General features: G+C 46.4%; 1 protein-coding gene across 1 annotated transcript; it reads left to right on the forward strand.

The window, feature by feature from the left end:
• Positions 1-1525: 1525 nt before the first annotated feature.
• adamts5 (ADAM metallopeptidase with thrombospondin type 1 motif, 5 (aggrecanase-2)) lies at positions 1526-15850 on the forward strand. The gene is made up of 8 exons (XM_085397635.1): positions 1526-2899; positions 10875-11007; positions 11245-11412; positions 11928-12211; positions 13517-13700; positions 13798-13973; positions 14059-14234; positions 15093-15850. Exons 1-8 carry the CDS (start codon positions 1820-1822, stop codon positions 15772-15774), a joined length of 2883 nt encoding a protein of 960 aa, XP_085253761.1. The 5' UTR covers positions 1526-1819; the 3' UTR covers positions 15775-15850.
• Positions 15851-16067: the final 217 nt, after the last annotated feature.

Below are 16067 nucleotides of genomic sequence, written 5' to 3' on the forward strand. Positions count from 1 at the left end.
CCCACCCAGCCGCCCCCACTAAACACACAACTTTGCACACTTTGTAACAATTTGTGATTATTCTCTAAATATTTAAGTTAGTCATTTACAAGTTTTAGAAAGTAAAGCGCTCCTCCGTGTGGGATGTTTGGTTCAAATGTGGATCGTACCATGGCGGGATTTGACAGGGGGTGTTCCAGGGTTTATGGTGGTGGTGCACTGTGTTCCCATTTTGGGCCGAGTTTCCGCTGTCCACCCACACGACCCCCACCCCCATCACACAGCTGCGTGCCAGCCAGCACTGCCCACACCACTCAGTTGTCCAGCAAGCTTTTGGATTATGGCTCTTTAGGAGGGCTGACATGCTCTCTCACCGTCCGACGCAGCAAAGTTGAAATGTAATATCTGTTCTCAAGTTCTGCACAGAGAAGGAAGAAAAGTAGGAGGGGGGGGGAGTGTATCCACGAAGAGAGGCCTTCCTCTTAGCACACAGACACACACTGACCTCCCCCTTCGCTGGTGTGTGAAGGTAATAGCTGTTAGGTGAGTCAGCGAATGAGCAGTGTCTTGGAAGACTTTTTTTTTCTTTTCTTTTCAGAAAAGCCACTCTCCTGTTTGGCTGCCCTCTGAGAGCATGTTTGTTTGTGCATGAGTGAGACGTGGTGACTTCAGCCCCAGCAAGAGGCTAAATCCCTCTCAGCACACAAGTATGACATCCCATTTGCAATACCACACACACACACACACACACTCCAGGCCCCTGAAAAGGTACAATAAATAATCAAGACAGGTCCTGGGGCAGTATCGGGCACAGCCACACACCTGCAGAGTCACACACACAACACACAACACACACACTTTTTTTCCTCTCCCACCACCTTTACATTCACAGAACCAGTTGGAGCAATACAGCACCTACTGTATGCACGCTCACAGATTTCCCTCCATTGCTTCCATTTCCTCCTCAAACACACACACACAGCATTAAATGTTCTCACACCGGGAACAGTGAACTCCCAGAGTTCTTATTCAGGAGCGGCCATAAATTATCTATTCCGCTTTAAGTTTTTTGAAAGTCTCCTTTCAAATCCTGCCGCCCTTCAATTATTAAAGTAGTCAAAGTGGTAAAAGTGTTAAAAATAACAGGCTGGCATTTAATGGAGGGGTGTCGGAGTTCACTTTAAGGGGGGGGAGAAGCAACTTGGTTTTTTGTTTTTTGGGTGAAGTTTTTAATGTAAACTGGAAGTTGGTGTTGAAAACTTAAAACTGATGAATGCATAAGTTTTAGATTTTCATTATTTCTTCACAGCCACGAGTGACTTAAAGATAATAACTGCCTCCTCATTCCTTTGCTGAGGCAACAGAAAATCCTCCAGTGACAGCATTGTTACGGTTTCCCTCCTCTCCTCTCCTCCAGCACTTGACTTTACTCTGATTTGAGGAAGAGAGCGAGAGACAGAGAAAAGAGGAGGGGGGTGGAGGAATGGTGATTGAGCGCAAAGGGGGCAGGACTTTTTCCTCTCCGGGTCCTATTAAGAGCAAACTTTGTGTTTTTGTTCTCCAAGTTCAGCTCGGTGCTCTCCAGCCTGCGCACAGTTCCTCTCTGCTGCTCTTTTTTTCTTCCCTTTTCTGTTTTTTTCTGTTTTTTTTCTTGTTTTTTTTTTTCTTCCTTTATGGTTTTATTTGCCTGCCTGTTGGTGAATGCTGTGTGCTTTTGGATGAGAGCTGTGGACACCGAGAGGATGCGCATTTTGGAGGAACAAGCACTCAAAGTTGTCTTCTCCTCTGGTCCAGGTTTGTTTTAGTGGATTCGTAGATGTTTGTCACGTTGGAATGAACAATGGTGCAGCTCCTGGGTGCTCTGACCGGGAGCATGCTCTGGTTTCGGCTACTGCTGCTGTGCGTCGTGGAGTTGGAGCTGGAAGCCGGGCTTGCCACTTTCCAGGGTTTCTATCTTCCACCTGCGAGCGGCTCGCCTCTGACACCTGCCCGGAGGACAGACGGGGTTGTGCGGACTATTGACCGGATTTACCACGGGGGAGGGAGGGTTGGCTACCTGGTGTACCTGGATGAGAGCCGCTTTCAGCTGGACATGGAACGAGACGAGTCGGTGCTGTCTCATCACTTCAGCCCCCAGTATGTGCTCGCCATGATGGGACAGAGCCCTGCGCCTCTGCAGAGGGAGTGCGTGTACCGCGGGACCGTGAACTCCAACCCGGAGTCCCTGGCCGTGTTCAACCTCTGCGGAGGAGGTCTCGAGGGCTTCTTCGCAGTGAAGGACGCGCGCTACACCGTCACCCCCATCGTCAGGGCAAAAGGACACGAGAATGACGTGCGCGCCCTGCAGGACAAGGATGCGGAGAGCGCGCTCCACGTGTTCACGCGCGAAAGTTTCAGCTTCGAGGAGATGAGCGAGGGCCGCGAGAGCTGCGGGACGCGCGACGGGCGCAAGAAACGCAAACGCCGGCGCAGAGGTCGCGGGAAGGGTAGACGGGAACGCGAGGGGCTCGCTTTGGAAGCCGAAGATGAGCGCGGGCGGAGATGGTGGAGCCGGCTCGCCACGGCACCCTCCCCGGAGCCGGGCGCACGGCGCAGGAGGTCGGTGTCTCGCGCCAGGTACGTGGAGCTGCTCCTGGTGGCGGACGAGACCATGACTAAGAAGTATGGAAAGGACTTGAACCACTACTTGCTCACGTTGGCCTCCATCGCCTCTAAGCTGTACGGGCACGCCAGCATCGAGAACCCCATCCGGCTGTCGGTGGTCAAAGTGACCGCGGTGACCGACAAGGAGAAGGGATTGGAGGTGACCAAGAACGCGGCGGCGACGCTCAAGAGCTTCTGCAAGTGGCAGAACCAGCAGAACCCACTGGACGACGACCACCAGCACCACCACGACGCCGCCATCCTCTTCACCAGGCAGGTAAACAGACAGCCCCCTCCCTTATTTATTTATGTTTCTCTTTTTTATTTTACGCGCCTCCACCTGCCGCTTCTCCGCTTGCGCGCTCGCATAGAGACCGAGGCAGCTGTTGGAGTGTGACGACACAGTTTGTTTTGATTTCGATGGCGCACGCGGGGGCAGCTGGTTCACTATAACCAAGGAGCTCACACACGTCACATATTCGTCTTTGAACATGAAGAAATGTCACGTTATTCTGTGTTTTAATCGATTTCCCTAAATATAAACCCCGAAGGTCGAAACAGCAACGACAGTTTGCCCGCGTGTCTCTGTGTTCACACCCCTGTAGTGTTTATTTTCCTGCTCCTTGTGTTTTCCTCCCATCTTCTGTTCTGCTGAAACTCGCGTGCGTAAATCGAGCGCAGCGTGTGTGAAAACGGCCATAAAAACTGTATTTCCTGCCCCTGGTGTTTTTCTGGGCAGGCCCTTCTGTCTCCATCCCACCCACCCCCATCCTCTCATCCCGTAACCCTCCCAGTCCCCTGACAACCCCAAAAAGCCTCGCAGTCTGTGTGTCCCAGTGTTGGAGACTTGAAATCAGCTGCAGGGTGCAGAGCAGAACTATCCCTAAAAAAAATTTCTAAATTCCCCCTGAAGCAGCATTTAATTAGGTAGCTGTCCCAGATCTCCCCCCCCCCCCCTTTTTTTTCTTCTTCTTCTTCTCTTTCTCTCATCACTCCTGCCTGCACATTTCTTTCCCCAGTTACTTTTCCAGTGTCTGTCAGCTGGAGCCTGGGAGCTGTCAGAAAAACAAACACATCCACCCTGTGAGAAGCCCTGCGCTTTACTGAGACCACACTCTTCTATCCCTTCTTTCACCATCCCTTTCTCTCCTCCTACTCCTTCCCTAAATGTCTGGCCTGAAGCCGCAGGGCAGCAACAGCAGATCTGCATTTTTCACCTCTCCGGGTGTGGCTTTGTGGTGGTTTTAGCTGCAGTGTCAGATGGCTTCGCCTTGGATTGCGGTGGGTTTAAGTCATGCAAGGTCTTGTCATGGCTTGGGCTAAAAAAAAAAAGAAAATAGCATTGGTATTACTTCGGATCTCCTGCACAAGACAGCCGGTAGTGCATACCTGAGGTCAGCACAGCTGGCAGAGTGGCACAGTTTCTGTGCGCCAGCCACCTCGTGGCTCCTCTGCCACTACACCTGCAGGGGTGTGACTGAGAGAGAGCTCAGGCAGGAGGAAGTGGCATCCTTGGGCGCTTGGGTTTGGCAGGCTGGTCGGGCACGGAAACACTAATCCAGATACTCAGGCAGACTCGGGACAGACAGGCAGACTCAGAATGAACAGGAATTTTTTATGAAACATGACAGGCCGTGTACTGTGACTTCTTTCCAGCTGTTCTGCTGCTTTGATCTCATTAAAATACCCATGCTCACACTGGCATAACACATCCATCAGAGTGTCAGTGTACTGGTTAAAGTCGCCTTTTCATCTCCAGCATGCTATAGATAAGATTACAGTCATGCACAGTTTGAAACTTCAGAGTTATATCATGTACATTCAGTCCATTTCTGTCCTCACAGGTTACAGTCCACATGAATGCACCTCCCAGGACTAATTATCAGACTTCAAGACAACAAAATTTCCCTTTTCAAGGGACGGAAAGGCACATGTATGTTCCTAAAGAGCAAAAGGTCCATATTTCCACAGTTTGTTCTAGAATTTAAAGTGCAATATTAAGAGAGAAACACAAAAGAAAAGCATATGTGTATACATATATGTGTGTGTGTGTGTGTGTGTGTGTGTGTGTGTGTGTGTGTGTGTGTGTGTGTGTGTGTGTGTGTGTGTGTGTGTGTGTGTGTGTGTGTGTGTGTGTGTGTGTGTACATATATATTTATTTAAGTTTGAACCTTTATGTCATTCCATGTGATGTGAGATAAAGCTTTGAGTCAGTCTGTACTCCCTCCACTGTTCAAGTGACAAACCACTGTATACCTAAAGGTTCAATAACATAGTTCCAATATGATCCTCACTATATCACTCAGCACAATATTTTAGTGTCACCTCTCACGGCTCCTGCATTATTCACAAACCTGTCTCTGGGTCTCTTTCACACCCATCTCACCTTCACTGCTGAACCTGGAGGTCATACAGTGGATTCAGCCTCCCAGCAGTGCTTTTAATCATCCGTAACATAACGAAGTCCTCCGATGAACTTCATAAGGTGGGTTCTTGATTTCTATCTGTCTCACCTCTGCAGGACAAATGAGCCCAGTCGCTGCTAAATGCGGTTAATGTGTGCGGTGAGCATTAGCACAATCAGGTAATGCATGACCTAGCTTTTGGTGGGTCGTGATTTTAACAAGCCAAAGAGAAGTTTCTGGCTATTAGAGTTGTTATGGGACAGGTCGACAAGCAGGGCCACACTGCTGCAGAGGTGCTGCAAAGAGTGAAAAGATGCTGACATCATGAAAAATGTCTGCTTCGTGAGAAAGAATATTTTGCTGTCAATTGTTGCATAAGAATTGAGCTTAAGAGCAGCAAATTCTACACACAGAATGCAGCTATTAATGTTTCCACTAACTGAGGGGGTGCCAGCAAGAAAATAACTTGATTGGCCTCAATTACTTCATACCTTGTTGCTTTTTGCCTTGAAAAAGAAGAACTATTTTCTCAGGAACAGAACTTGTAGGCCAAATGGAAACGTCACGGGGAAAGACAAGTTCGAATGTGGCTTTGACTGAGCTCAAAGTTCCTTGTAAGCTCCATCTCACCGAATGTCAGAGGTATCAAATAATAAGAGGACGCTGGTTTTCATGTGAAAATCTTTCATCTGTGTATTCAGAGTGAAACTGTGATGCAGAGCCCAATTATTGCCGTCCGACAAAGTAGAGCCAAAGCTCACAGTGACCGCAGAGTCAGGCCGCTCCATTGTTCCCACACGAAAGGGCCAGATCGCACGGGGGCCCCTTTTGTGGTTGGGTCCAATTACTCCAACACCCAGTACCCGCAGTGTGCTGACCCGTGTGGCCGTGTCACCCAGTTCCACACATACCAGCACAAGAATAATACAACGGCTACATTGAACGGGACTTTGGACACTTTTGTGTGTGTTTGGCTGTGTTGTGTACAGTAGACAAAGCAGTACTATAAGGAAAGCATGAGCGCAAAACTGTGGATATACTGGCGTGCATACGTGTTCATGTTGCCATTTGGGGGGTGGGTTTCACTCACTTCAAACATTTGTAGCAATATTGCTCCCACCCTATGACCAACACTTGCCGACAGTGGGAAGGAAAAACTCTCTTTTCACAGGAAGAAACCTCCAGCAGAACCAGGATCAGGGAGGGGCAGTCGTCTGTCACGGCTATTGGGAGGGAGACAAGAAAAAAAAAACACTGTGGAAGAGAGCCAGAGATTAATAACAACTAATGATTAAATGGAAAGTAGTGTATAAACAACAACAAGTTAGATAAATGCATATATTAGGGGAAAGTACTGTATGATAAATGTCTTAACAGCATTAATCCTCATGTGCCAGTGAGAAAGCTCGACGTAGAGACACATTACACCATCTATTCCCTCCACACGGTTGTAGTCATTTGCCCTCTGGCAGTATAAACATGTGTATAGTTTGGAGCCCCCCACCCCTTTCCTGTGCACTTGCCTCCACTCCTCTCCAGCGTCCATACATTGAAGTGTACATTTCCCAGCCCTCGCCCCCGTCACAGCCAGTTACTCTATTTGTTTTCAATGCTCTTGATATTTCACATGTGCTTTACTTCGTCTGGCATATGTTGACAACCTGCAGACAGCTTTTAGATTCCAAACTTTCGACCCCCTCGCAACCCCCCGCCCCCCATGTCTGTCTGTCGACATTACATAACTAGCCCAGGAGTTTGGTTTGTCCCATGCCAACAAACGAACCTCGCCCTCTTCACCCTCAAGATGCATCGGTGACTTTAAAACACACTCCTGTTTGCAGTCATTTCCTAAAGTTTCCTTTGATTCTGGACTAAAGGCCAATTCATGTGACACAACAAATTAAAAATAACTCCATTTATTCACTCCACCAAACTATTTATTTTCTCATTAACTGATAAGCAGTTTTTCTTTTGAACTGCACCAAGTGCAACTTAATCCGTCATGTGTGTTTCTTAACTCTTATCTGCCTCGCTGTTGTGTGCCACCTTCAAAAGCAGGGACTATGGCATCCTCATACTGGTTATTTATTTCTTTAAAGTATAGAACTGAAGTGCTTCTGTTCTTTGATTTACTATGGTGTTCCCCAAGGATCATTACTGGGACCACTGTTGTTCAGTGTGCAAGTGCTGCCAGATTGTCAAATCCATCTACACTGATGACACACAGACATTTCTAGTAGTTCTTCCTAGACTTTGAAAGTAAAGGTTTACTTGTAAGGAATCATTTGGGTGCATTTGAACATTCTTCAGTCAAAAGTTTTCAAGGATGTCTCCATTAATCTCAAGGTAATGGATCTAAATGGATCTAAAATCAGGTGATAAAAATGTAGCAACCGTTGAGACGAGTCTGTTTCTGATGGGATGTAAGAATTTTGGAGGCAAAGCCTTGCTAGATAGGTCATGCACATGTTTGGGGTAATTTTAGACATGCTAACAAGCTCATTACAAAGTATCTCAACTGCTTAGTTGAAAGTCTTTAATGTGGTTGCAAATCTTTTGTACTTAGCGCAAAGAACCATCAGCTAAGGCCGGGGTGAATGTCAGTTTTCAAAGGTGTTTGGTCATATGTTAAAGTGGACACTCCTTCCTTCTTATATTTTATCCTATTTTCAAGAAAATCTAAATACATAAGGACATTTTTTTTACTAATCATGAACATAATGACTGTAAAATAGTCTCATTTTGTGCATATCAAAGACTATAAAGAACAAGAGCAACCTATTAAATGGTTATTATTTACCTTTTGACGAATATGTGTCAGCTTTTGGTCAGCGTTACTCACTGGTGGCGAATCATTCGGAACCATTACGGTCAGTGTTTGTAATTAGGATTGCTGGAAATCAACCTGCAGCAGGTTTCACAAAGTGAGCTGAACTCTCTCTGCGAGAGGGACTGCTCTGTGTGTTTGGGTCTAGCCAACTGTTTGTTTAGCCTCGGCTTAGACTGCAAGTGGTCTTGTACCTCACACACACACAGAAACATACACACTGACACACTGCTCTGATCGCCTCTTGACCTTTGCAGCCAGCTTGCCACCTGTTCTCCTGTTATTTCTGCCAATATTGCCGTAACTCCTTGTCCTCTCAGTTCTTCTCCTTAATTTCCGGCAATCCTCCATCCTTTCCCAGCTGTGAGTGATTCTTGAACTTATTTTTCTTTACCCGCCCTGCTTTTCTTTTTCTCTGCATGTCTGCAGAGGCCTTCGAATGAAAGCGAGTTTAGGAAGTCTTGGCAGAGGGAAGAAGTAGAAAATATGCTCAGTTTTGGGGGGAATTTCCTGTATTATTCACTCGTCACTATTTATCAAACAGGAGATTCCAATTTTTCACCCGCTTGTTACACGGGGTTATATCAATGAAAGGCATGTACACAAAAAAAGGAGCGGAACAAAAACAGCTCTCACATTAATATCTGGGAGGGGATGAATGAATAAATAAATGAAATGGAAAAGGGGTGTAAAGCGCAGCAGGGTGAAAGAGTATGGGAAAAGGGGAGAAGAGAAAGCCAAAATATGAAGGCTAACTTCTCTATAAGTCCTCGGTTTCTGAGCAAAATAAACAAGCTTCCTTTTGTAGTTTTCAGGCCTTTCCACACACAGGCAGAAACTTCAGTTTTGCTCTAGTTAGCCGTCCGTGCAGTCAGAATCAGCCTTTGTTTGCTTCCTCTTTCATCCAGCAGCTAATTGGCAAAAGCACATGCGGTCTTCCTGTATCTGTGTGCATTGTGAATTTCCAGTAAAATGCTATATATGTTCCATGTCCTTAATTGTATGCACTTACAGCTATCTGAGTGTGTGTTTCTGTGCGAGCAGGTCCCACCCAGTCAGTCATGTGTGTGAGTGCAGAACACAAGGCAGTTTGTTCCAAACCGATCGGCCCGGAACGGGTAAACACCCTCCCCACAGAGCCTCTCACACACGATCCAGCAGGCCTGTCAGCACCATTTAACATGACAATTCATCCTCTCCATGGGACATGTGTGTGTCTGCGCGTGTGTGGAAATGCATGAATCTCAGTCTCCATATATGTATGTGCAACTATGTGCCGAATGCATATTTTTTAAGCATGTCCCGTTGGACTGGCTCATGTGCAGGCCTGCTTGTACTGATGGAACGGTACGATTTGCCGATTGATTTTAGCACTCAGTGCAGCCAGGCAGCGCCGCCTGAGGCATCATCTGCATGGACATGTGTGGGAATCAAAACAAAGATCAATACTGTGTACTCTGGCAAGGCAGACAGACAGATGGTGGAGGAGAGAGTGAGCAGGGAGAGCAAAAAAAGTGCGTATTAAAATCATTTTAGCTTGAAGAAAGGTGCCAAAGAACAATGACAGGCACATCTTTAATCTGGATCAGTCAGCACACTGGATTTAACAACAGCTTTTGAGAAATTAACATATTGTGTTGTGGTTAAAGACATTAGAAGTAAATTGTGAACAGCTGGGACTTACTGAAACTTTTGTGTGTTGTGTTGCAGATACATCCACCATAATTGGAAGTCACCTTGTACACTTGCACAATAATACCTTAACTATCCCATCTAGAGGTACAACCAGTATAGCTGCCCTCTATCCAAGATGAGAAGCAGAAGTTCTTCTATACAGCCTTTGGTTCAAACAGGTAGCTGGTGACTGAAATGGGAAACGCAACGACACCTGTAGCTCTTGCCATAGACTGTAGATAAAAGATGGGAGTAGCAACTAGTATCTGAGCTTCTCATTTTGAAACCTTCAGCATTTTGCCTCCCGTCATGTTGGTGTAATGATTCACAATATTTGGACAAGAGGACAAAAGACTTCATAAACGGCCTACACCAAACAGCAATCCATATTATTTGTCAAATAATTCCAGTGAAAGCAAAATGGAAAACGCAACAACACCATAAACCAGGCCCAGCTCAGTGGCTAGCGGGCGCGAGGCCTTGCAGGTGACATTGGCCTGTGTCGACACACCATAAAAAATAGTTCAACCACGATACAGTTGTAGAGTTGGAAACTATCCACGATGAACAAAATCAAGCTGTAAATATGCTTTTATAGTCTTTATAGTGGGGTATTTTAACATGCAGTTGGCTTCATTCTGTAGCCCCATAGGTAGCGTGTTGGTTTTGGAAAGTGAAGAAGAGTGACGTAAAACCAAACAATCATATGACCTCCTATGAGCAAGCACTTTGGCGACAGTGGGAAGGAAAAACTCCCTTTTAACAGGAAGAAACCGCTGACAGAACCAGGCTCAGGGCGGGGCGGGGCCATCTGCTGCAGCCGGTTGGGGTGAGAGGAGGAAGATAAAAGACATGCCTTCTCTAAAATCTGAGCAATAAACTGTAATTCTGAGATGGGTTTGTTACTGGCAAGAGGAGAGAAGGGTCAACCTTGGGTTTTTTTGTTTTTTTGTAAAAGTGGTCGGAGGACAGCATTCCTAAAATAAGCAGGGACTTTGCTAGACACTGGTGAAGCGTTGATTACAGCGAGTACACGGGGACCAGTAGATTAAAAGGCAGTTTTGAACTCATGGAGCTTCCTCCTATATCACTCGTAATTTCTCCTCCCCCAGCATGAGAGGACTGGTCCCGGCAACAAGCCGACCATTTAGCTTCTTCAGCAAGTGGATGATTTCTATGCTGGAGCAGACTCGAGATCCAGAGTTTCGAAGTAGCTTTACCTATATTTCATTTAATTGTGATGAAATACAGATTATCTTAGACCTCATATCTTGAGATTGAGTATGAAGCCCATTATTTATTTGTTATTAGCTTTTGATTTAAATGTGCAGTATTTTTTTGTCCAGGACCTCTGTGGCCACCACTCCTGTGACACGCTGGGCATGGCGGACGTCGGCACCATCTGCTCTCCAGAGAGGAGCTGCGCCGTCATCGAGGACGACGGGCTTCACGCCGCATTTACCGTCGCCCATGAGATAGGTAGGCATGGATACACACACACAGCAACACAAAGATGTAAACAAGCCAGGGCTTGCACATGCACATCTGTCAGCACTCTGTCTTCCTCTCGCTGATTAATCTCACACCAGTGTTCCCTGATGTCATACCACTGATAACATTAGGTGTGTTTTCTTTTCTCATTCTTGCTGCGTGTGCAAATCTGAGACAAGTCCTTCAGGGGGAAAAACAAAAATGTCCTCTCTCGTTGTGACTCAGGTCACCTGCTTGGTTTGTCCCACGACGACTCCAAGTTCTGCGAAGAGCGCTTCGGAGTGAACAGCGACAAGCGGCTCATGTCCTCCATTCTCACCTCCATCGATGCCTCCAAACCCTGGAGCCGCTGCACCTCAGCAACCATCATCGACTTCTTCGACGACGGCAACGGTGAGCGTGGGAGAAGATGCACGACAGCAATGCTTGTAATTTCTTTCTAAAAGTGAGAACTTTTCCCAGGCTGCCACCTCCAAATTGCATCCATGTAAATTTGACTGGTGATAGCTATCACTGAGAGCTGTTTACTACCAAGCAAAGCAATAATCTCTATTAATAGAGGCTTATTTACAATCCTGTTAAGTTCTTTAAAGAGCAGTTGCAGTGCAGCCAAAGATCAGGATGAGTCATGCTTTGCATTCCAGTTTGATCAGGCAGTTTTATTCATGACAACCATAAAGCACCACAGTTTGCTGACTTTTTGCTCAGCGTTTCCATGGATTTCGGCGTATTTCATGTACCAACAGCATGATTTAAGGCTTGACAGCATGTGCTGCTGCTCCAGCACTTTTATTGAGTGATAGGTCATAATGGCCTAGTTTATCTGTCAACTGAAAGAAGCATTCGTACACCAGTGCACAAACAGTATGCACGGCACAGATCTTTAAAAACACCTCCTTCCTCCACAGCCGAATGCCTCCTCGACTCGCCCCGCCAGGCCCTCCTCGGCCCCGAGGAGCTCCCGGGGCAGAGCTACGACGCCGTACGCCAGTGTCGCCTGGCCTTCGGCCCTGAGTACACAGTGTGCCCGGGCATGGACGTATGTTCGCGGCTGTGGTGCGCAGTGATTCGCCAGGGACAGATGGTGTGCCTGACCAAGAAGCTGCCGGCAGTGGAGGGAACGCCCTGTGGGAAGGGTCGCATCTGCCTGCAGGGAAAGTGCGTGGACAAGACCCGCAAGAAGCACTACTCGGTAAGAGGGATGGATGGATGGTGTTGGAGTCTAAGGTAAAAGACGCAGAGACAGAAGGAATTTGTCAGGAGAGACAAAAGGGAGTCGATAGAAATAGAGTTCTTTTTATAGCTCGCAAGCTGATATTTTAGGATCTCATTCCCACATTGGACAAACTTGTTTGTAGGAGACAAAGAGAAAAAGTATACACTTCATATGTAGAGCACACAGGGGTGCTTTGGAGAGCGCATGGAAGTAGAAAGTCAGTAAAAAAAAATGAAAGCGAGCAAAAGATCAAATTCATTCTGTGGCTTCATTGTGTGGTCTGCTGTATTCAAGACACTGCTGATCTGTGCTATTTGTTCCGTCGGCCTTACTCAAACAGGCCCAAATTGAATTTGGCCTTTATGAGTTAAAGGATCCAATCTGTTCTTGGCAGACTGTCGACCCTGTGTGTGTGTGTGCATCAGGGGAGGAAAAGAGAGGGAATGTCCAAAAAAGAAAGATTGGGAGCAAGGAGAATATTTTCTCCTTTTGTGTTTGTTTGTCACATGACATTTGACGAGAGCGACTGGATCCTTGGCAGATGGCTGCACGGCTAGATGTGGCTCAAGTTCTGAGTCATTTCATTTTCACTGCTTATATGACGAGCAGTTTCCTGCTCGGAGCAAGCTTAAACCCACTCCCTGTATTTTAGACTTTGGGATCTTTTAACCTCTCCGTATTTCTTGAAGTATGATTGCAGATTGCATAGCTTTTACTGTGGAAAGAATTGGTTCAAGTGCCATAAAACTCTGCAGTGGAATTAAATGGAAAGCTATTTCCAAAGAAATAGGGGGATTACACGATCCAGTTTGTCTCATAAAATGCAAAGAGCTACTTATCCAGTTGTTTTTATCGCCAATGAATCATGTAAGGCTGGTTGGAAAGACACAAAAAAATAGTCATGTTACCTGAAGAATTTCATTCAGGCTGCTCCTCCGGGGAAGCATGTGAGCTCTGACCGCAGATAGAACCTCCTCTGCTGCACTAACGAGTGGCTTTTAAAAAGAGTTATTATCACATGACCATAGTCTCCAACCTTTTCCCGTCTCTTTTCCAAAGTGAACGTCACATTTTCCTTTATCGCAGATCTCTCTCCAAACAGCTTTTCCTATGACATGTGATTTGGCCGACTCCAGCTTCTAGCATGTTTGATAAGCACTAATTGTTCTCTCTCATCTCCTTTTTTTCCTTCATCTTTTATACCCTCTGATCTTTCCTCTGCTGTCATTTTTGCCTCTTTCATCTTCCCTCTCCTCTCTACTCCTTTCGCTCCTCTGCCAGGCGTCCAATCACGGTAGCTGGAGTTCTTGGGGTCCTTGGGGTCCGTGCTCCAGAACTTGTGGGGGTGGGGTGCAGTTTGCCCAGCGCCTTTGCAACAACCCACCACCACGGAACAACGGGCGCTACTGCACAGGAAAGAGGGCCATCTATCGGTCTTGCAGTGTAACACCGTGCCCAACACCAAGTGAGCGTGACAGCTTAAGAATGCATAAGCTATTAGTGCACATCTATTAGTACGTAGTCATTAATTTCAAACCTCTTTTTACTGCACTTTCCTGCAGACAAGAGTTTCCGCCAGGAGCAGTGTGAGGTGCGCAACGGTCCCCAGACAGATCCCAAAGGGGTGAAGACCTTCGTTGAGTGGGTGCCTAAGTACGCAGGAGTTCTGCCTAAAGATGTGTGCAAGCTAACTTGCAGAGCAAAAGGAACTGGATACTATGTGGTGTTCTCTCAAAGGGTGAGTTACTTAGACGACAGCGCTGTGTATTTAATGACGGGGGAGATGTACACGATTGATCACGATAGCGACTTTGTGTTTTCAGGTGGTAGATGGGACAGAGTGCCGTCCGTACAGCAGTTCGGTATGCGTGAAAGGGAAATGTGTGCGGACAGGATGCGATGGCATCATTGGCTCCAAGCTTCAGTTTGACAAGTGTGGTATATGTGGAGGTGATGGCACAGGATGCATACGTGTGGTGGGAAACTTCACCAAGAAGAGGTAAGGCAAAAGCATTGTATGCATTGTAGCTCCATTGCATACATGCATGAGCAGGACTGTTAGTAGCTGGTCAGTTTGTACATGGAAGATGTCAACAACTATGTCATATTGCTTCTTGTCATGATACGCTCTTGTCAGTATTTACATAACAGCATCACTACTTCATAACTGCTGATGGTGGCGCTGCAGGTAGAGCAAATCGATGTTAATTTGTAGTGAAGCAGTAAAATATTAGACATTCAATTGATTATCTAACTCAATGGACGAATTACAACTTCATAATTCTATTCACTAGCACTAACACCACAATACAATGAAAAATTCCTGATTTTTGGATTTTTTTGTGGTGTTTTCCTTTAGGTACACAGATATTGTGGTCCATCATAGATAACTGCCTTGCAGGTTATCAGTCTTGCAGAATCACTACATCGTGATACCTTTGGTGTATTGTTATAATATCGTACCGTGAATAACTATGCGATACCCAGGCCTAAATGTTAACTCTGATTATATCTAATTATCAGTTGGCTTAAGACTTTATTTTGTGTTGTGCTAATCCTACTATATGGCCGGCGTAACAGTATCTAGCGTGAAAAAAGCTCACGGACTTAGCTACAGTCATAGTACAAACAAAAATGTATCCGCACATGACTATTTAGGCAGATATCCGTTGACTGTTGCTCTTTAACTCCCTCTATTTGCATTTGTTATTAGTGTTGCTAAACAAGCCTAAATTTATTCTGATTCTATAGCATGTGACAGCAGGTCTAAACACTGAAAACGGCTTTTAGTTTTATAAGGACAAGATCATGTGTTATTTACTGAACTGACCCCTCTACTTTCTCTCATGCCAAACAGTAAGGGCTACACTGACGTAGTGAAGATCCCTGCAGGCTCTACTCACATCAAGGTTCGTCAGCACAAGGCCAAGGACCAGACCCGGTACACTGCCTACCTAGCTCTTCGACGGCCCAATGGAGACTACCTCCTAAATGGCAAGTTCATGATCTCCACCTCTGAGACAGTCATCCCACTCAACGGTTCTGTGCTCAACTACAGTGGGTGGAGCCAGAGGGAGGAATGGCTTCACAGTATGGGCCCCGGGGCTCTTCAAGAACCCTTGGTGGTTCAGATTCTAGCGACAGATGCCAAAAAGCCTCTGGATGTCCATTATAGCTTTTTCATGCCCCGTCGGACAAATCCACAGCCACGGTCACTTCCTCTCATCCCCAATCCAAAGTTAACTACAACACTGTTAACTACGACAAGAACCACCACCACTACCACTAGCAGTACCACTTTGTCTTCCTACGCTCCTCCTCTTCTTGTTCCAGGGCCATCCACAGCTCCAGGTCCCTCAACCCCGGCTCCAGGGCCACAGTGGGTAACGGGGCCGTGGATGACCTGCTCCAGGACTTGTGACACTGGCTGGCAGAGCCGGACAGTGCAGTGTAAGGACCGGGATGGGAAACTGTCTAAAAGATGTGTGCTGGGTGCCCGCCCCTCAGCCTTCAGACACTGTCTGGTGAAGAAATGCTGAGGCGGCAAGAGGAAAGTGTCAATTGATTAAAGTCTCAAGTGCTGGATGTAGAACTACAAACCAATGAATTAAAAATGTCGAACCTTAAACAGGACAGTGAATGTTGTCAGATAGCACCCAGAATAGACCCAAAGAGACTCTGAGGCAGATCGGCATGGATGTACCTGACCATATGGCAGAGGAATTATCTGGAATAACAATAGCTATGCAGAATCGAGGACAGTTTTGATATGAGAGTGATGACTGTTGCCCTGCCATGGCTAAGTTGCATGCCACATGGACAAATAACTAAC

The sequence above is a fragment of the Rhamphochromis longiceps genome, linkage group LG23 (assembly GCF_057381845.1).
Source record: "Rhamphochromis longiceps isolate RC_006_pf linkage group LG23, R_longiceps_female_GT1.1, whole genome shotgun sequence".
NCBI lineage: Eukaryota > Metazoa > Chordata > Actinopteri > Cichliformes > Cichlidae > Rhamphochromis > Rhamphochromis longiceps.

Coding starts and splice junctions, on each gene's coding strand:
- adamts5 (XM_085397635.1), top strand. CDS start 1,820: ATGGTGCAGCTCCTGGGTGCTCTGACCGGGAGCATGCTCTGGTTTCGG. Junction 11,008..11,244: donor TACCGTCGCCCATGAGATAG/GTAGGCATGGAT, acceptor GTTGTGACTCAG/GTCACCTGCTTGGTTTGTCC. Junction 13,974..14,058: donor ATGTGGTGTTCTCTCAAAGG/GTGAGTTACTTA, acceptor TTGTGTTTTCAG/GTGGTAGATGGGACAGAGTG.